Raw genomic sequence first — 18877 nt, 5'->3', positions numbered from 1 at the left:
GGGATGAGAGGATAGAGAGCATGAACAAGAGGACATGGGGCGGGTAGGGGGTTTGGGGGAGGGGGGCAATATGGATGTGATGGGCGTGCATAGATTGAGTTATCATGGAGATGAATAGTTTACAGATCCAACAATATTTAACAATGTGGCTGAATTGTATGAGTTGCTTGGTTGATAGTTGAATCAAATCTACAGCCTCTTATTGTAACAACGGTCATGCTGTGCAACACGATATCTTCAGAGACAATACACAACACATAACTGTACACTGTAACAATGAGGCTGAGAGTCATGACACACGAGTTCAAAGCAATTCATTGCCCTCAGCCTTGAGTTTCTTGACCCATTCCAGTCCATTTCAAGGGTCCTTTAGGCAAGAAAAAGAACTCGCCAAGATTCTTATACAAGAGACCCTTCTGAGGATAATCACTTTGCCTAACCTGAGGATATCTCTATAAACTAACCATAAAGTCTTCACCATCTTCTCGTCATTTCCCCAACAACAACCTTGATTTCTCTCCCGTCCCTCGAACAGAAATTATGAGAGTCACAGCAAGGTACATACTAAACACAACCATTGGATCAGCTAGCACTAGCAGACGGGACTCAGCCGTTGCACAAGGCCAAGGCTTTACTAGACGAGTGGATCTCCACGTTCCTGAAAGTTCTGCTTTTTAATTACATCGAGCAAGCGGGCTGCCCGTGTAATTAATTAATTGGATGGCCTCATGGACCACCAGCGACCTTTTATCGCACCAGCTTGCTCCGGTCACAGTTTCACCGGTCGATAAATGGCTTGTAGAACCCTTCAACACGGGTCATATCGTCAATAGTCTCTGAATATGCAGGTGACTTGAGTTCCTGGCAGCATATTCAGTAGAGGTTAAGCTTCATCAAACGAGATCCAACTTGGGATGATGGACAGGGGTAATTACCGCCAGTGGCCCCTACAAGCGTGTCATCTTGGCGCTATGGTTGGACGCCAAAGCCTTTAGCTCATCATGTTTCCTGGGCCCAAAGATATGAGCAGCCAAACGATACGCATTTTCTCTTATTGCGCTTTAATGCTATCGAGCACTATGGTGGGTGGCTCGCCGCCAACGTTTCGTAATTCCCGTGCCTCTTTTAGAGCTCCATTTCCATCAGAACTAAAGCGCCGCAACCATAACCTCTTCTGTTGCTCGCTCCCCTGCCAATAACAGCGCTGCTATCAAGCAGTCTTCAGCCTAACTCCACGTCATGAGAGGCAATATCTGTCTTTTTCCCTTACTTATTCCATATCGAGTCGCCCTCGGCCGATTGAATTACTTCTTTGCGCTCTAGCTCATGGTTGAGCTGATCTCTCATCTGGGATATTCCATGTTTGCCAGGAACTTCTCGCTTACAACGGGTTCTGGATCACGAACATGGAGGCTTCTTGGCTCTGAAGCGTCCAAATATAGACGCCATTCTGACTTCTTTCCTAGCTTCTGTAGCTGTGGTCCAATGGCTGCACCTTTACCAGTAGCTTGGTCATCCGCGGGGCTCATGGGTGTGAGTTGGCATCGCCAGCGCATCCTCATCCCACCCTCCCCAGGCGAAGCCGCTGCTTGGAAGCATTTTTGAGTGGTTGTCTGGCAAGAGTTTCCGAGATCGACGTGATGAGTTGGCATTTACTTACGCAAGATGGCGAAAAATAACTTACATGTTTGACATGCAGATGAATTGTGATGCACAGTATAACTTTAAGGTGAGGCTCTACTGTCAGATTGATGTCTTCCAAACTGGAATGTAGATTTTACAACCTGTCTCAGCTTTATCGAAACCCTTGCTGATTGTAGTCCCTTGGGTTAAATGACCCAATGGTATAAGTCAGTGCAGAGGCTGTTCCCGTTGTCAGTCATGGATCCGTGATCTGCCTCATGACAGTCCTGGAACCCTAGCCGCCAAAGCTCATCTCAGCTTAACATATGCTTTTTCTTCCTTAAATATATGCTCAGAGGCCACCGATATTTAGAAGAACCGGTATCTGCCTTGATTGGCTCAGCTCCTCGTACAAGATGGCAGCCTGGAGTGACCTACAATATTTCACACCAACATAATCAATCTCATGTATCCGTACCTCGGTATCCTTTACCAAACATAGAGACGACAAGATCGCCTCATTCTTCTCGAAACGAAAACGTCTCCTCCGCTTCGCCTTCGCCTTTGAAAAGGATACCCAGATGAGACCAGTTCGGCGGGCTGAACAGTGGGGATGCCTTGACAATTTCTTAAACACGGACCTTTCTCTTGACCGTGAACATGATACGATAAAAGTGTTGAGCATCAGATATTAAGGATCTGCCTCAAACCGGAACTTTCTGTCCCTTCCGGCCGCGCCCTGATTTCCGAAACAATCTATCACTTTATGCGTCAGGTTGTGGGGAGTTGCACCAGGTGAGGATCACGTATTGAGCGTCATAATATTCCGTATTCATCCATCCTATAAACCTTTTCCAATATCCATGTACCTAGATTCCCGAGGCTGATCCTACATTGATCCCTGACCCGGAACCGAAAACTTAATAGTTGAAAAGCTGTCCCAACGCTTGCATGCCATGTACCTTTCACTTAGTGTTGAACGCCGTCATAACACAAATCCACTCCGAGTTTGAACACTTTCAACACTACTTTTCTTTCTCTTTCTCCTCTTCCTCAGCCAACCTAAGGGCCTCTTCGAGAGCTTCCTCATCTTCGTCGAAAGCATCGTTCTCCTTGTCCTCTTCAGCCTTCTTCACCACTTCAGGCTTAGTCTTCTCAATGGCCTCAGCCTTTTTCTCAGCAGATTTAGCCTCTTTGGCATCGGCTTCCGTCGCTGGAGCTTTCGTGGAAGTGCCAGGTCCGAGTGCCCAGTCAATCTCTCCTTCAGGCCCATATCGTGTAACCAGCCAGTCATTGGCTTTTCTGAAGTGACCGCAGTCAAAGAACCCCCTGGAAGCACTGAGAGGGCTAGGGTGGACACTCTGTAGTACAAGATGCTTGACGCGATCGATCTTCTGCACTCGCTTGCCGGCTGGTGTTCCCCAGGCCATGAAAACAACACCCCTTGTTCTCTTTTGCGCCACTAGATCAATGACTCGCTGTGTGAGCTTCTCCCATCCTCGATTGGAGTGCGAGTTGGCCTCATGGGCTCGAACTGTAAGGCAGGTGTTCAACATGAGAACACCACGGTCTGCCCAGGGGGTGAGAAGACCTCCTCGGTTTGGTGGTGGCTCAAAAGTAGGATAGTCTTTCTTCAGAGCAATATACATGTTCTTGAGCGAGGGTGGTGCAGGGGTTGGGGGTCGAACGGAGAATGCCAATCCGTGAGCCTGGTTATCGTTATGATAGGGGTCTTGACCAACAATGACAACCTTGACATTGCTGAAAGGGGTATGACGGGACCTATAAGCCATAGGTTAGGAGCTGCCACCGCAGGTAGAAACATAGTTCGTCCTTACCATGAGTAGATATCGTTCCTAGGTGGGAACACCTTGCGACCAGAGCTGATTTCCCGATCCAAGAATCGCTTCAAGTCCAAGAAGTCCTTTGTAACAAGATCATCCTTGAGATGCGCCAACCAGCTTTCGTCAAGAGTATCGATTTCGAGCTGCAAGAGCTCTTTCTGCTCTGGCTTCAAGGAAGCCACCCACTTGGCCTTATCAAACTTGACGGCTGGTGCGGGAGCAGAAGCACCAGTACCAGTAGGCTTAGGAGCTGCTCCGAAGAAAGAGGCAATGTTGCCATTAGCTTTAGGCTTCTTCGAATCGTTCCCGGCTGAGGCGCCTGCTTTACGTTTGAGGGTCGACATGGCGATAGCTTGTAGGTGGAGACTGATGGTGGGAAGAGGTGGATGCACGATGAGCCCTTGATACGAGGGAGGGACTCTTGTGACGAGAGCTCGAACGAAACGAATTCTGGGCAATTGATACAAAAACAAGCCAATTACACAAATACAGTACTCACGAAAGCAAAGACGGAAACCGTGAGTATTGCAAGTATATGCTGATATGTGTGGTAGTGCAATGCGTAGAAATGAGAAGAGTATCGTTGGGAGAATTCGAGCTAAAGTGGTGATGCAAGTTAGTTAAATGCAAGCGCGTTAAGTAAAACGCGCTAGCTCCCAGCCATTAACGCGGTCCCTGTGACTTTCGCGTTGAGGAGGCTTGGAGAGACACTAACTGCAGGGACCTGAAACTCTGAGTGGTTGGGGGGCCTAGGATAGCTTCAGCACTAGCAAGCCACGCCGTCAGTCTACCAGGCATCAGGTCGAATAACTCCAAAGTGGGCAGTCGCCGAAGCGATATTTGAGTATAATTGCTTCTGTTTGTTGAAAGTGGCTATCAAATAGAGTTTCGGCAGATCACAGCTCTTTGAACTGAAGCAACGGATAGTTGCTCAAGTTCGGATAGTCTTTGCGTAGGTATGCGGTGAATTTGGTTTGCTCTGAGCCCCTCCATGGAAAGATTGTATGCTTCCTACAGAAGAATAAAACTTAGGATCTCTATTCTAAATGACAAAAAGACTCAGGTCAATTTAGGATAGACTTAGTATACCTTAGATTAGTTGTCTTGGGCACCTTGCCTAAAATGTCAGAACCTTTCTTATTCCCTGAGGGCTATATACGGATAGTATATTAAGCAAACTTATCACCTGCCATACTATCTTTCGAATAGATTTAACAACATCATTAGAAATTATTCCTCCGTGAGTCTATGAGCCTGCTCAAGCCGAACTGTTTGCTGTGCTTCTGCTGATTGGACATGATCTTTAAATGCGATTGTGAAATCTCAAATGGTTGGTGCATAGTATACCTCCCTATGTAGGTAGAGAGCCAATCTGATTTCGTGCAGTGCTTATTGGGTACCACGTGCATTGGAATCAAGGCAGGTTCCAATTGGGGTTCAGTTCGTATAATGCAAAGACAAAAGTCATAGTCATTCATCCATCACCTGGTGCTGAACGAATGTAATAGGGTCGTAGAGTGGTGTCGGCTCCTGGCCAATGTTGCTTAATCATCAGCCGTACAGTACAGCGCTTTTCCCTTCTGGGCTGCCGCATTACCTCATGCAAGCTCCGACCTCAACTGGACAGCTTGTAACTCCAACACCGTTGGCCTCACCAAATTATTACTCTGCATTATAGCCATGCTCTATAGCAGAATTGACCTTTCCGGCACATAGCAGCTGCCAACGATGCGTCAATCGATAGTCTGGGTCCTCCGTTAGTCAACCATTTCGTACCTTATTGTAACACGCGACAGCTGTCAATTTGGCTTGCTGACTTCTTTATTAGTGCTTTGGCAGGTAACCACAGGACTCGGCACAAATGTCAAACATTATGACGAAACATATAAGGATAAGAACCTTGAAGGAGCTGGACAGAATCAATATATCGCTTCTCCCAAGACCGACGTCGTTGTCGATCAAAGTCAGCCTGCTGGCCCGCAACCTGGTACGATTATTTCCACCACCAACAAGGCGCAAAGACACTGACAGCTTCTAGGCGCGGAACTGGTCGATGCAGCAAGAATAGAACTTACCAAAGCCCCTCAACCTTTACATCGCCGAAAGCGAAGACCTTCGGGACTCGTCGGAACCGCTCTGCGTTACATACTTAAAGCCATTCCATCTGGTCCGGCAACAGCCCCATCGCAATCCCAAGAGACCACTGTCAACGGCGCTGTCGCAAAAGCGGTTGATTTTCTCGAACAGGCCGCACAGCAAAACAATTCCGATGCTCTCTACTTACTTGCCGAGATAAACTTCTTCGGCAATTATAGTTACCCAAGGAACTTGGAGGTGGCCTTCAACAACTACCATCAACTTGCAACTGTCTATGGAAATTCAACAGCCCAGTATATGCTAGGAGTCTACTATTCGACCGGGATCGGTAACGTTGTAGAGCGTGACCAAGCTAAGGCGCTTCTTTACTATACCTTTGCTGCTATTCGTGGAAATGCTCGTGCGGAGATGGCAACGGCCTTTAGACATCATGCTGGCATTGGCACGACGAAGAATTGCGAGGCGGCAGTGAAATATTACAAGCGTGTCGCAGACAAGGCTATTGCTTGGTACCGAGCGGGCCCTCCTGGTGGTCGATCTTGGATCCATCAGTCATGGCGAATTTCTGATGACGATGGAGGTATCTACGGAGAAGGAGCGAGTGCTTCAAGCTCAGGCATGAACGCATTCAAGGCTAGCCCTGGCTCTGATGCGAATGCCGCCATAGATGATGTGATTGAGTACTTGGATCTTATGTCTCAAAAAGGCGATTCGAAGGCTTCATATAACCTCGGACGCATATACTATGACGGCCAACGAGGCCTGGAACGAGATGTTGACCTAGCACGCAAGTACTTTGTTCTGGTCGCATTACGTTACTGGAAGAAGGACGGCCGTCTAAGCGAGAACCCGAAGCCTGGAATCGAGAAGATTGCCAGTAAGGCTGCTGGGTATTTGGGTCAGATGTATTTGAGAGGCGACGGCGTTCCTCAGAACTTTGAGCGGGCGAAGGTGTGGTTCGAGCGTGGCATTACACAACATGATGCTCAGTCACAACATGGTCTTGGTCTAATGATGCTTCATGGCTACGGTCAAAAAGAGAATGTGAAGAGGGCTATGGAGCTCTTCAAGTCCTCTGCCGATCAGGATTATGCCCCAGCCTTGGTGCAGATGGGTCAACTTTACCTGGACCAGGGTGGCCAGGAAGATGTCAGGATTGCCAACAACTATTTTGAACTCGCCGGTAGGCACGGCAACATTGAAGCCCACTACTACATTGCAGAGATGATCCATCATGGTGTTGGACGAGAGAAGCACTGTCCTGCATCCTTGACGTATTACAAGAGCGTTGCCGAGAAGGCAGAGCCCCTGGTGTCATCATGGGGTGACGCCAACGACGCTTACGAGGCTAACGATTACGAACTTGCATTCCTTGAATATCTTCTGGCCGCTGAGCAGGGCTACGAGAAGGCCCAGACAAATGTTGCCTACATGATAGATTCTGTTCAAAATGGGGTTTCCATTTCGTCATTACTTGGACAGCCCCGAGAGAAGAGTAGTCTTCTCAAGAACCCATCTCTTGCTCTTGTTTACTGGACGCGATCTTCCAGACAGTCTAATGTTGACGCATTGGTCAAGATGGGTGATTATTATTATCATGGTATTGGTACTGAAGAAGATATTACAAAGGCTGTCCAGTGCTACACCGGAGCCTCCGACTACTCCCAGAGCGCACAGGCACTTTTCAACCTCGGTTGGATGCACGAAAACGGCATTGGTCTGGTACAAGACTTCCATCTCGCAAAGAGATACTACGATCATGCCCTGGAGGTAAACGATGAGGCATATCTACCAGTAACTTTGAGTCTCCTGAAGCTTCGCCTTCGAAGCGCTTGGAACACACTGACACATGGACCGATTCACTCGATCCAGGATGAGCCCAGTAAGTTTCTCTTGTCAGATACAAATCCTAGGTACATACTTACAAAGCCTCCAGAACCTAAGAAGGATCGCTCATTCTCCGAGTGGATCGCCAACTTCCTGCGAGAAGATAACCAATACTACGAGGAGGAGCATTACACCGGAGGTGATTTATACGATGGTGCTCTCGGCGATGGACAGGGAACAGATGACGACGATGGTGTACTAGAAAGCGTCCTGATCATTGGCGTCACCTTTTCACTTGTCTTCTTATTATGGTGGAGACAGCGGCTGCAACAGGCGCATCAACAAGCAGAAGACGCTCGAAGAAGAGAGCAAGGCCTCCCCCCGAACCCTCGTCTCGATGGTCCAGGTCCCGACTTTGCTGGCTGGGGAGCCGCTGGAGGCGTAGTTTTGTAGAATCTCAGAAGCAGCGTGGTTGTTTATCTCGTTAATAGCATTAGAGCGATGGCGTCTTTGGATTGGTTGCCAGAATTTGATAAACTTATAGTTGCAACCTCGCATGCATAAGTGTAACGATTGTTGACATCAAAGTGAAGTCTTTGAGTTTTGCACGACTAGAGGAGCTGAGCGTGCATGATAGAACGAGGCCGGAATGTCCGTGTTTACTTCTCAGTGGCTTTTCGGAAATGCAAGAAAAGACGAGATGTTTCAAGTAGCTACGAGGCTGAGCCGATGGCTCCTTGTCATACGCTAATACAGTACGGATGTAGATCGATCCGTCTCACAGTTTACTGAGCATGATATGTACAGTAATACTCACTGCTGAGTCTCATTTATATGCAGGGCTTGTGATTCTTATTATGGCAGAGTCTTATTCTCCTAGTGAAGGATTCTTCACAGCAACCCTCACCGTCAATAAGCTGAGGGGCTGACTAGACTAGTTAGTCGCTACCTTATTCAAAGATGATCATCTTAACGGAGTAGCGATAAACTTGTAGGAGACAATGAGGGTGGTGCATTTCTTCGGCTCTGTGGCTTGTCTTAGGCTCGTAGCCGCTGGGACGTGACAACAACCCTGCCACTGTCAGCCTGTGAAACTTGAGGAGTCGAGCGTAACGTAACTCTGCCGCAGAGATCGTCGCGTCTACGCACGATAAAGGCACTGGCAGTGGCTATCGCCCCCTCCTGTCCCCTTTCTTGTCTTGCCTTTGTACACTGGAGCGCCCGCTTAAAACGAAACCGAAGGGGGGGGGAGTCGTATTTGTACGACGGGCCTTTATGTGAAAACCAACCTTCTCCCTTTGGAATTCTCAGCATATCCTCCTAATAAACGCCTTCTAGTCTCTTTCTCGACCCTTCATCTTCTTATTCACTGGGGGCCGTTCTTTTTTATTTCACAAGTGCTAACTTTGACATCCATTCATTTATCCCTGCGATTGGGGGTTGTTTACGCATCCTTCGGGCACCTGGCACCTGGCACCTAGCACCTTGGCAACTGTGAACTTTAGTGGAGGAGAGCACTTCCAATCAATCACCTGTACGGACCTCGGAGTACCGTTCAGCGTAGCTCGTACTCGGTTGATTCCATCCATCTCAAAATCAACAAACACACGCAACAGCCTATTCTAAAGAACGATTTCTTATCGCCAATATGGCGAGATTTGTGAGGTATGCGCTTGAGCGCAGGGACGATGAGACTTCCGAGTACTTCACCGATGACGATGATGTCTATTGGTGGTATAGCAGAGTAAGCATCCATCATTAACTTTCGTACGTTCACGTTGCGCATGCTAACTCGACAACAGGAGGGATATATCGTCAAGTGGACTATCCTCGCCGTGATTGTACTTCTTTTTACACTCTGGATCGTCGGAGGATATTGGCATGCAAAGAAGAGAATCCAAAAGGGTTTACGACCACTAGCATATCATAGAGTAAGTCGCACCTGTGATACACATCCAAACACCAGTTCTAACCCTCCGCAGTGTTTTGTTAGTAGGCGCATGATGGCTCAGGTCGATCCCCGTTACGCATATCCTCCTAACGGATACTACTACGCTCCTCCTGGCAACTACGCCCAGCCTGGCGGATATCCCATGCATAACATGCCTCCTCCACCAGTCTATGACCCATCACGACCTCCCATGTACGAAGAACCCCCGAATGCCTCAAAGATCGACCCGGCGCAAGGACAGCAGAGACAGGCCGATGGACCGGCAGACTATTATGCTCCTCCAACAGGGCCTCCGCCTCCGCGATAAATGATGTTAGGCGCTGGAAAGGTTCGGTTGAGAGGCATATATGCATGGATGGTTGATTCTTGAGCCATGTAACGGTTCAGAAGTCGCTGGGCGGCCACGTGAGACAGTATGAAATTGAAAGTCAATCAATAAATGTAGCTAGCATAGAAATACAAGCAAATGCCGACATTCAAGCGCCAGGCTCTTGGGAGCAAGAAAACTTCCGACGTGAAATCAGGGTGCCAAAAAATATCTGATCTAAGTTATAACAAGTTTACCTAAGTATTTTCATCACTTAGGATAGAGGTCCTAAGTTTTCTTGCATCCTCTTGCCAGGTTCTCTTTTCCAATTCACAGTAAACAAACGCCAGTCGCCTTGGGTATATATAAGTGTGTGTATCGGGCGTCATATACGGTTCCCATCCTCTAGTCCAAGTCCATCGCGTCTGGGTCGTCGTCCGTACTCGTGGCAATAACAGTATTCAATGTGGCGTCCTGTATCGTTGGGGCCTCCGTTTTACCCTCCCTTTCTAACCGCTGTAGCTCTCTTGTGCGATTTCTCGACTCGATGATGGCCTTGCGCACACTATCTTTGTCCTCTGGCACCGTCAACGACTTGGGATCACTATACAGCACTACCTGCATGCCGGCTAGCTCTCCCTCGCTGTTAGCTAATACCGATGGGGGGATGCGATTCGCGCGCAGATGCTTCTCGATATCTGGTAGGAAGACAAGCTTGCCCGGGTCATCGCTGTCGCTATCGGAGGAGAGCTCATCATCCATGTTGTAGATGTACACTTTATGTTTGGAATCGTCTAATTGCATGGTCTCATCGGGAACTGTATTCGAAGCAACATTGGAAGGGGTAGGAACTAGAGCAGCAGAAGAAATCGAGGTTGTTGGTTGTTCGACAGGGACGTATAACTTGTTCCCGCTCTGTTCTGTAGGCACGATGGGTGTTAGTTCATGGGCATTGCAAGGATAAGGACAATGTGACGATTAGGAAAGAAGAATAAAACATACCCAGATTAAGGAGACTCAAGCGTTTAGAAAGACGTTCATTATCTTGTGTCTCTGCCTTTCTCTTTCGGCGCAATCTTCTTGTCTTATCGACCCCCTCGGCTACAGCTACTGTAGCTGGGGCGGAAGATGACGGGGATTGTAACATGATCGCAATGGGACTCAACCAGTGGTCAATTCGTAGTCCACCAAGGCCTAAAATGGCGGACTTTTAAACCCTTCAACACCTGGACTATCCGACTGAACGTCGAATCAACGGCTCGGAGAAGGACACTGACAACCACACGTGGCGAGGATGAAATTTTGAAGTCTTGACTTGTCTTTTGCGTGAAGGCGACGGGCTTCTTTTTCTTGGCTAGGGATTGGTTTGTCCTCTGTCTCTCGAGGCTAGAATTGCTGGTTGCCCTTGATGTGGGCGTGCATCAATCGGGCGAGTGTCACTAGGGGCGGAAACGGAAATACTGCAGTGAGCTTCAGCGGTTGCGGGCGTTGGAGTCGGCGCTGTAGGCCCCGGAGCTTGAGGACGATTATCGGCGCGGGAGAGCGTGGGCCTTATGTATCCGTCTCGGTCTTGACTCATTCTTGTAGAACTTTCTACCCTCCTCCGCCTGCGCCTACGCCGCCACAGCAACTCCATCTCCAACTCAGACCCCAGCAACATCAACTTCTCCTCCACAATCTTCAATCAGAAACCCCCACTACCACCACGACGATTCCTCCACGGCCGACAATCATTGCAGCGCCTGCGCGGAATATCTTCAGGACTGCGACTAACAAGAGATTGCCTTTTTTTATTCTACGTCGGTCTTATTCCAGCGCGACCATGGCCGAGTCGGAGCTCAAGTGGCCCGCTGCGCGCGTGCGCAAGACCTTTCTCGAGTACTTCGAGCAGAGGGGTCACACAATTGGTATGCGATTGCGATAGCGCGGGCACTACGTCTCACTGCATTAAAAGATATTGAAATTATATCCAATCTCTCGAGGCGAATCTCCTCAATACCACTGTTTACTTTGTTTTCCTTCCCTCTGACTCACAAATCGCTAACAAGACTTCTTCTGCTTCAGTCCCCTCTTCATCGGTCGTCCCTCATAATGACCCTACCCTGCTCTTCACCAATGCTGGCATGAACCAGTTCAAGCCCATCTTCCTCGGCACCATTGGCAAGACCGATCCTATGGCCGGCCTCAAGGCCGCTGTCGACAGTCAAAAATGTATCCGTGCTGGTGGCAAGCACAACGACCTCGACGATGTCGGCAAGGATAGCTATCACCACACATTCTTCGAGATGTTGGGTAACTGGTCTTTCGGTGACTACTTCAAGAAGGAGGCTATTTCATATTCCTGGGAGCTTTTGACAAAGATCTATGGTCTGGACCCCGATCGTCTTTACGTTACATACTTCGAGGGTGACGAGAAGTTGAAGCTGGAGCCTGATTTGGAGGCCAAGGAGCTCTGGCTCTCGGTTGGTGTTCCCGAGGATCATATCCTTCCTGGAAACATGAAGGATAACTTCTGGGAGATGGGTGACCAAGGCCCTTGTGGTCCTTGCAGTGAGATTCACTACGACAAGGTCGGTGGAGGCCGCAATGCTGCCAGTCTCGTCAACATGGATGATCCTATGGTTGTCGAGGTTTGGAACAACGTTTTCATGCAGTATGATCGACAAAAGGACGGCAGCCTCAAGTCTCTCCCCGCCAAGCATATCGACACTGGTATGGGCTACGAGCGACTGGTTTCTGCCCTCCAGGATACAGTTTCCAACTACGCCACCGATTGCTTCACCCCTCTCTTCCAGAAGATCCAGGAGGTCACTGGCGCCCGACCCTACACCGACAAGTATGGCAAGGATGATGCCGATGGCATTGATACCGCCTACCGTGTAGTTGCTGATCACATCCGAACCCTTTCTTTCTCCATCGCTGACGGCGCTGTTCCCAACAATGACGGCCGAGGTTATGTTGTCCGACGTGTACTAAGACGAGGTGTGCGATATGCTCGAAAGTATTTCAACGCCGATATCGGCGCCTTCTTCTCCAAGATCTTGCCTGCGCTTGTTGACCAGATGGGCGAGCAATTCCCCGAGCTTGTCAAGAAGCAGCAAGACATTAAGGAGATTCTCGATGAAGAGGAGGTCGCTTTTGCCCGCACTCTGGATCGTGGTGAGGCTCAGTTCGAGAAGTATGCTGCCGAGGCCACCAAGGGCGGCTCCAAGAAGCTTGAGGGTGATGTTGTTTGGCGACTTTATGACACTTTCGGTTTCCCCGTGGACCTTACTCGATTGATGGCTGAAGAGCGAAGCCTCGAGATTGACGATGCTGAGGTTGAGGCTGCTCGAATCAAGGCTCGTGAGGCCAGCAAGGCTGTCAAGGAGTCTGTTCAGACTTTCTCCAAGCTCAATGTGCACCAAATCTCTGAGCTCGAGAAGGATCTTAAGGTTGAGCGAACTAACGATGACGCCAAGTTTGCTCAGGGTGACACCAAGGGTAAGGTCCAACTCATTTACGACGGCCAATCCTTCCTTAAGTCGACCAAGGACGTCCCCGAGAAGACTGCTCTGGGTCTTTTGATCGACAAGACCAACTTCTACGCCGAATCGGGTGGTCAGGTCGCTGACACTGGACGTATCGTCATTGACGATGTCGCCGAGTTCAAGGTTCTTGATGTTCAGAACTATGGTGGCTATATCCTACACAGCGGTTATATCGAGTATGGTACACTATCCTCCGGTGACGAGGTTATCTGCGAATACGATGAATTGCGCCGATCTCCTATCCGCAACAACCACAGCGGTACTCACATTCTGAACCACTCCCTACGGGAGGTTCTTGGTGATGATGTCAACCAGAAGGGTTCTTTGGTGGACAACGAGAAGCTCCGTTTCGATTTCTCCCACAAGACTGGCGTCAAGATTGAGGAGCTCAAGAAGATCGAGGACATGTCGAACGCATATATTCGCCGTAAGGACAAGATCTTTTCCAAGGAGGTTGACCTGGAGCTTGCTCGCCAGATTGAGGGCTGTCGTGCTGTCTTCGGCGAGACCTATCCCGATCCTGTGCGTGTTGTCTCCATCGGCAGAGATATCGATGAGATGCTCGCCGACCCCAAGAAGAAGGAATGGCGTCAGTACAGTGTTGAGTTCTGTGGCGGTACACACGTTGAGCAGACCGGTTTGATTAAGGACCTCATCCTTATTGAGGAGAGTGGTATCGCAAAGGGTATTCGCCGTATCATTGCCTACACTGGTGAAGCTGCTCACCAGGTTCAGCGTGAGGCTGATGAATTCTCCAAGAAGATTGATGCTCTCGACAAGTTGCCGTTCGGTCCTGAGAAGGAGGCTCAAGTCAAGGCCGTATCTGTGGAGCTCAGCCAGCTGACAATCTCGACCTTGACAAAGGACGAGTTCAACAAGCGTTTCCAAAAGATTTCTGCTGCTGTGACTGCTGAGCAGAAGAAGCGCCAGAAGGCCGAGTCGAAGACTGCGCTTGATATTGTCCAGAAGTACTTCGAGGCTAACAAGGATGCCAAGTGGTTCGTTGGCCGCCTGCCCGTTGGTGCCACCGGCAGCAAAGCCCTGCCTGATGTGGTCAAGCACTATCAGGGTAAGGATAAGGAGAAGACTGTTTACCTGTTTGCTGGTAGCAAGGAGGAGGGTGCCGTTGCTCATGGTGTCTACGTTGGAACTGTAAGTCTACCCCTATAATTAGTATTGCATACACTGACTAACTATTTCAGCACCTTGCTTCTCAGGGCGTCACTGCTGAGCAATGGGCTGCCTCCGTGTCGGAGATTATTGGTGGCCGATCGGGCGGCAAGGAGCCTGTACGACAAGGCCAGGGCACTAAGCCTGAGAACATTGACGAAGGTGTTGAGACTGCGACAAAGTGGCTCAACGAAAAGCTGAAGCTGTAAAGTTTGAAGAACAAATAACTGTGTTTCTACTCTGCTCAATGGGAATTCATGATTGTTCATTCACCTGGGAGTAATGTCGGGGATCTGGTCAGACAAAAGAAAGGATATAGAGCGTTTAAATAGGCATGGCCATTTACCATTGCCATAAGAGAGTACGATGAATAAAGAACACCATTGATGGCACATTGGTTTAATGAGAGGGTATATGCTGTATCTTTTCCCAACCCGGATGTATATCTACATGGCCTTTTGCTTTGGCTTTTGTTACAGGGCTAATTTTATACAGTTACAAGAACGCTGGCGTTGCGATAGTTTGATATCAAGGGATTCTCTCCGCTTCGGGTTTCGGTATCCTCAACGTATGCCCACTTGCGCATGAAATCACCATGCGACATAACACGAGTCAACTTGCCCGTGATAGCGCGGTAGATAGCCTCTGTGACGCGAAAATCTGTTGGGAACAGAATATCAAAGTATCCTTGATGAACCTATGTGATGTTAGTTTGCCAATATTCAACGACAGTGGGCTTTATAGCTTACCAAGGGGGTTGTGACGGGCACCATCTTTCTGTGGTACCGTGTCTGGACAACAGGTGCATTCATACCCTTGACAGCTTGAGGTAACCAGTCAAAGTCAGAAGTCACAAGTCGATGACCTGGGAAGTACTTCTCAAGAACGTCGAAGAACTGCATCAGCCGTGTGGGGATAAATTCTGGATCCGAAAGATTGGCAGCAAAAGGCACCTTGGTGGATAGATATCGTAAAACGGCGTTGCTGGGGTACGGTTTAGGATAGTTTCCCCCTGTAGCAGCGTGTCTGACACGAAAGTATCGCGCAGCAAGAGGATCCAACTCATGAGCGTAGAATTCGTAAAAGTCACCGTCACCATCGATCAGCACGTGGCCTTGCAGGGGCTGCTCGGTAGCAACGTCGTAGCGAATACCATCGTGAGAGAAGTTATCGAAGACCTCCATGGCAAGAAAGAAACAAGGCGACGGCACGTATTGGTCCCAGTCGAAGATGGAACGGTTGATAATCTCGACCTTATCCGCGTGGCCTCGAGACGCAGCGGTGGAGAGAAGATGTCTGTTTTGCAGCGCAGCGAGTGTGGAGGAAATCTCGATGATGTTGAACTTTGTGCGGGCGTACACTTGAGGATCGACTTCTCGGATGTAGTCCAGGATATTGAGCATGAGTGTTCCACGACCGGCGCCCATTTCGTAGATCAGAAGATCGTGGTAGGGATATGTGGTGAGACGATAATTCGTGACGAGGTAGCGGGCGATGGCTTCGCCGTAGTACGGGCGAAAGAGCTCGGTAGGCGTATGCCATAGCTGGCGTGTTGGGTTCTCTCCTTCTCGCTCATCGAGAATATCCTCGAATTCGGTGTAGCGACGACCTAGCTCGGCCTGGAACTCAATTTCATCGCGCATTGAGTTGAAGTCGAATGGCTCGCCGGGGCTGAAGATGACGGCTTGTTTGGAGAAGTATCCATATGATGGATTGTAAAGACTGTCTAGAGCTACGTTATTCTACTATTCCGAGAGGGATACTCGAGTGTCATGCCGTCAATAAAGTCTCTCAGCAGCATCTTGACCTTTCGTGGTCGTTCGGTTCGTTGCTTGAGCTCGTCAATCGATATGTAGGGGTATTCTGCAAACTCGGCAGATCGGTCTTGGGGGAGAATATTCGTGCGCTGCTGCCATCGACTCTCGTTTTTCTTCATTCCGCGATCACTGGAGGGCCGTCCCGCAACGTAGAAGCGGCTCTGATGACTGACGATAGTGGTTCGAAGGCCATTGCGAAGACCGGCGAGGTTTCTGACACCTTTACACCCTGGAGGTCGATGGTGGAAGAGTTGGCGGAAGATTTGGGCCACAATTGGGGAGTCCATGTTGGAGAAACTCTTGTTATATTGTCGACATGTCGGTTCTTGAGGACTTGGTGTTTTGAGGTTTGAGATGGTTTACATTGGATGGTGTGGGTCTCAACTTGTCGGGTGTACCTCGGGCTGAGAGTGAGAGCAGAGGATATGCTAACTTATACGCGGATGATCATGTGCGAGTTTTCCTTTTTGGATTATGAATAGCTTCATCATCTGAGCTTGATACAATTGCCGCGTAAAAGTAACTGGTGTCATTGGTATTGAAACGTCGGTTCCCTAGAGCTCTCGTGAGCTTGGACGGACTTAAAGTGAGGTTGACCAAGATGTCTCAGCACATCTTCTTTTGTAGAATTATTAGTAGAATAATAATCAAAAGCTTCTCAATATTCGACCCTATAGATTATTGATTTATCTCAGATATTAGAGCACAATCATATCATGGATATCCCACTATTAGAGGTCAAGGAGAGGTAAGAGAACTTAGGACATCTATCTTAGGTAATAAAAAAGACTTGGGATAATTCAGGGCAATTTAGTATAGATTTAGTAGACCTTATTAGGCATTTTTGGCACCTTTAAATTAACATTAGAGGTTTTCTTGCTCCCTGGGAGGTTTATAGCACTGATATACTAAGCTCCACATGACATCACGCACGCACCAGGGTTCATTAATTCTACGTAGTATGTACTCATAAGCTTTAGCCAAGATCATTCAAGTTTTAACCTCAACCTCATCAGAAGCGCCCTCAACAATGCAGGCATTCTAGTTCTCCAGTAAATGCCCAATTGATGATTCCATTGGGTACGCCAGCCAAAAACTCCCAAAATGGCGCTCAGCGACCATCCAAAAGCCTACGGCACCGCTGCCGTTGTCTTCGCCTTCACAACTGGCATCCTCGTCACTTTAGGATTCAAGGACTTTTACCCAGATCTTGAACGTCGGTTCCAGCGCAAGAGGCGTGCAAACACGGGTGGTGGCCGAAGATCGAGTCTTTTCTGGGGAGACCCTGTTGAGCTTCAGGATCATGAGTCTCAACCTTCAACATCAACGTCTTACGATGTTGTGAGGAATAGCTTGGTAGATGGTATAGAAGCTACCATCGGTAACACACCTCTTATAAAGATTCAATCCTTATCAGAAGCCACAGGTCGGATCATCATGGCCAAAGCAGAGTTCCTCAATGGCGCTGGAAATTCACCCAAGGATCGTGTTGCGCTTAACATGATTCGAGAAGCAGAATCCAAGGGTCTACTAACACCACATAAGGGTGATACGATCTATGAAGGCACAGTAGGAAGCACGGGTATCTCACTGGCAACTCTTGCCCGAGCGATGGGCTACCGCGCTCATATCTGTATGCCTAGCGATATGGCTCTCGAAAAGTCCGATCTACTCCTCCATCTTGGCGCAACCGTTGAGCGAGTCACTCCCGCACCTATCACAAGTCCCGATCACTTTGTCAATCTGGCTCGAAGGCGTGCGGAAGAACACGCCAGCAAGGCCAAGGATGGCAGTAAGGGTTTCTTCGCAAATCAGTTTGAGTCCGAAGCCAACTGGAAAGCACATTTCAATGCAACGGGTCCCGAAATTTGGCGGCAGACGAATGGCCAGCTGGACGCTTTCGTCGCAGGAGCTGGTACAGGGGGAACAGTCTCTGGCGTGGCAAAGTATCTGAAGGAGGAGCAGAAGGCAACTGCTATCAAAGTCGTTCTCGCCGACCCTCAGGGCAGTGGTCTCTACAACAAAGTCCGCCACGGCGTTATGTACTCTTCGACAGAACGTGAGGGTACAAGACGCAGGCAGCAGGTTGATACTATGGTCGAAGGCATCGGAATCACACGTCTGACTGAGAACTTCGAAGCGGGGCGCGAACTTATCGACGATGCTGTGCGAGTAACAGATGCGCAAGCCTGTCGCATGGCGCGCTGGCTAGTTGAGCACGACGGTATCTTCATCGGCAGCAGTAGCTCTGTCAACTGTGTCGCCGCGGTTGAGGCAGCTATGAGACTTCCTAAGGGGAGTCGTGTTGTTACTATCCTGTGCGACTCTGGAACTAGACATCTAAGCAAGTTCTGGAAGCATATCAAAGAGATGGGACTGGAAAGCGAGGAGGAGGCAACGAATTTGTTTACTGAGCTAGGGATACCCGGTCATGATGAATGAGATGCGAACGAACCGAAAAAATGAGTGGGTTTCATGAAACGAAGCACATGTGTATAATAGTTAATATCCTCAATCGACTCTCGACTTCCCTGTTCCGAAGACTGCTAATGAATGGAAAGCAAAGAACTGTGTATTCCTCAGGGAGCAAGAAAAGTTAAGACTTTAGAAGAGGATGCCAAAATAAACTCAGTAAAGAGTCCCCTAAACTTAGGCTAAATTACCTAAACATTTTTATCGCTTAGAGTCAAGATAGTTAAATGTTCCTGACA

At 48.8% G+C, this 18877-nt stretch overlaps 7 protein-coding genes across 7 annotated transcripts; 4 read left to right on the top strand and 3 right to left on the bottom strand.

Moving 5' to 3' along the window:
• Positions 1-2432: 2432 nt before the first annotated feature.
• Positions 2433-4070, bottom strand: FOBCDRAFT_210796 (uracil-DNA glycosylase-like protein). The gene is made up of 2 exons (XM_031181246.3): positions 3462-4070; positions 2433-3405 (listed from the first exon to the last, which is right to left on the bottom strand). The coding sequence occupies exons 1-2, from the start codon at positions 3809-3811 to the stop codon at positions 2649-2651; spliced, it is 1107 nt and encodes a 368-aa protein (XP_031042014.1). The 5' UTR covers positions 3812-4070; the 3' UTR covers positions 2433-2648.
• An 891-nt stretch (positions 4071-4961) lies between these two features.
• FOBCDRAFT_210793 (uncharacterized protein) lies at positions 4962-7946 on the top strand. Its single transcript, XM_031181245.3, has 4 exons — positions 4962-5223; positions 5296-5454; positions 5506-7446; positions 7501-7946. Exons 1-4 carry the CDS (start codon positions 5196-5198, stop codon positions 7842-7844), a joined length of 2472 nt encoding a protein of 823 aa, XP_031042013.2. The 5' UTR covers positions 4962-5195; the 3' UTR covers positions 7845-7946.
• Positions 7947-8956: 1010 nt separating this feature from the next.
• FOBCDRAFT_2184 (uncharacterized protein) lies at positions 8957-9852 on the top strand. The gene is made up of 3 exons (XM_031181243.3): positions 8957-9135; positions 9194-9322; positions 9374-9852. The coding sequence occupies exons 1-3, from the start codon at positions 9040-9042 to the stop codon at positions 9647-9649; spliced, it is 501 nt and encodes a 166-aa protein (XP_031042011.1). The 5' UTR covers positions 8957-9039; the 3' UTR covers positions 9650-9852.
• A 22-nt stretch (positions 9853-9874) lies between these two features.
• FOBCDRAFT_2180 (uncharacterized protein) lies at positions 9875-10915 on the bottom strand. The gene is made up of 2 exons (XM_031181242.3): positions 10652-10915; positions 9875-10569 (listed from the first exon to the last, which is right to left on the bottom strand). Exons 1-2 carry the CDS (start codon positions 10794-10796, stop codon positions 10055-10057), a joined length of 660 nt encoding a protein of 219 aa, XP_031042010.2. The 5' UTR covers positions 10797-10915; the 3' UTR covers positions 9875-10054.
• A 773-nt stretch (positions 10916-11688) lies between these two features.
• On the top strand, positions 11689-14750 carry FOBCDRAFT_2175 (tRNA synthetases class II (A)-domain-containing protein). Its single transcript, XM_031181239.3, has 2 exons — positions 11689-14331; positions 14382-14750. The coding sequence occupies exons 1-2, from the start codon at positions 11773-11775 to the stop codon at positions 14556-14558; spliced, it is 2736 nt and encodes a 911-aa protein (XP_031042007.3). The 5' UTR covers positions 11689-11772; the 3' UTR covers positions 14559-14750.
• A 1-nt stretch (position 14751) lies between these two features.
• FOBCDRAFT_210787 (S-adenosyl-L-methionine-dependent methyltransferase) lies at positions 14752-16530 on the bottom strand. Its single transcript, XM_059609314.1, has 3 exons — positions 16126-16530; positions 15099-16075; positions 14752-15046 (listed from the first exon to the last, which is right to left on the bottom strand). The coding sequence occupies exons 1-3, from the start codon at positions 16451-16453 to the stop codon at positions 14837-14839; spliced, it is 1515 nt and encodes a 504-aa protein (XP_059463801.1). The 5' UTR covers positions 16454-16530; the 3' UTR covers positions 14752-14836.
• Positions 16531-17102: 572 nt separating this feature from the next.
• FOBCDRAFT_151470 (tryptophan synthase beta subunit-like PLP-dependent enzyme) lies at positions 17103-18845 on the top strand. The gene has a single exon (XM_031181235.3). It carries the CDS (start codon positions 17271-17273, stop codon positions 18606-18608), a length of 1338 nt encoding a protein of 445 aa, XP_031042003.2. The 5' UTR covers positions 17103-17270; the 3' UTR covers positions 18609-18845.
• Positions 18846-18877: the final 32 nt, after the last annotated feature.

This window comes from Fusarium oxysporum, chromosome I, assembly GCF_013085055.1.
Source record: "Fusarium oxysporum Fo47 chromosome I, complete sequence".
NCBI classification, from domain to species: domain Eukaryota; kingdom Fungi; phylum Ascomycota; class Sordariomycetes; order Hypocreales; family Nectriaceae; genus Fusarium; species Fusarium oxysporum.
This window is presented reverse-complemented; position numbering and strand designations above follow the sequence as displayed.

Coding starts and splice junctions, on each gene's coding strand:
- FOBCDRAFT_210796 (XM_031181246.3), bottom strand. CDS start 3,811: ATGTCGACCCTCAAACGTAAAGCAGGCGCCTCAGCCGGGAACGATTCG. Junction 3,406..3,461: donor AGGAACGATATCTACTCATG/GTAAGGACGAAC, acceptor TATGGCTTATAG/GTCCCGTCATACCCCTTTCA.
- FOBCDRAFT_210793 (XM_031181245.3), top strand. CDS start 5,196: ATGCGTCAATCGATAGTCTGGGTCCTCC. Junction 5,224..5,295: donor ATCGATAGTCTGGGTCCTCC/GTTAGTCAACCA, acceptor CTTCTTTATTAG/TGCTTTGGCAGGTAACCACA. Junction 5,455..5,505: donor GCCTGCTGGCCCGCAACCTG/GTACGATTATTT, acceptor GACAGCTTCTAG/GCGCGGAACTGGTCGATGCA.
- FOBCDRAFT_2184 (XM_031181243.3), top strand. CDS start 9,040: ATGGCGAGATTTGTGAGGTATGCGCTTGAGCGCAGGGACGATGAGACT. Junction 9,136..9,193: donor TCTATTGGTGGTATAGCAGA/GTAAGCATCCAT, acceptor ACTCGACAACAG/GAGGGATATATCGTCAAGTG. Junction 9,323..9,373: donor GACCACTAGCATATCATAGA/GTAAGTCGCACC, acceptor AACCCTCCGCAG/TGTTTTGTTAGTAGGCGCAT.
- FOBCDRAFT_2180 (XM_031181242.3), bottom strand. CDS start 10,796: ATGTTACAATCCCCGTCATCTTCCGCCCCAGCTACAGTAGCTGTAGCC. Junction 10,570..10,651: donor CTTGAGTCTCCTTAATCTGG/GTATGTTTTATT, acceptor TCGTGCCTACAG/AACAGAGCGGGAACAAGTTA.
- FOBCDRAFT_2175 (XM_031181239.3), top strand. CDS start 11,773: ATGAACCAGTTCAAGCCCATCTTCCTCGGCACCATTGGCAAGACCGAT. Junction 14,332..14,381: donor ATGGTGTCTACGTTGGAACT/GTAAGTCTACCC, acceptor TAACTATTTCAG/CACCTTGCTTCTCAGGGCGT.
- FOBCDRAFT_210787 (XM_059609314.1), bottom strand. CDS start 16,453: ATGGACTCCCCAATTGTGGCCCAAATCTTCCGCCAACTCTTCCACCAT. Junction 16,076..16,125: donor GCTGAGAGACTTTATTGACG/GCATGACACTCG, acceptor ACGTAGCTCTAG/ACAGTCTTTACAATCCATCA. Junction 15,047..15,098: donor TGCCCGTCACAACCCCCTTG/GTAAGCTATAAA, acceptor AACATCACATAG/GTTCATCAAGGATACTTTGA.
- FOBCDRAFT_151470 (XM_031181235.3), top strand. CDS start 17,271: ATGGCGCTCAGCGACCATCCAAAAGCCTACGGCACCGCTGCCGTTGTC.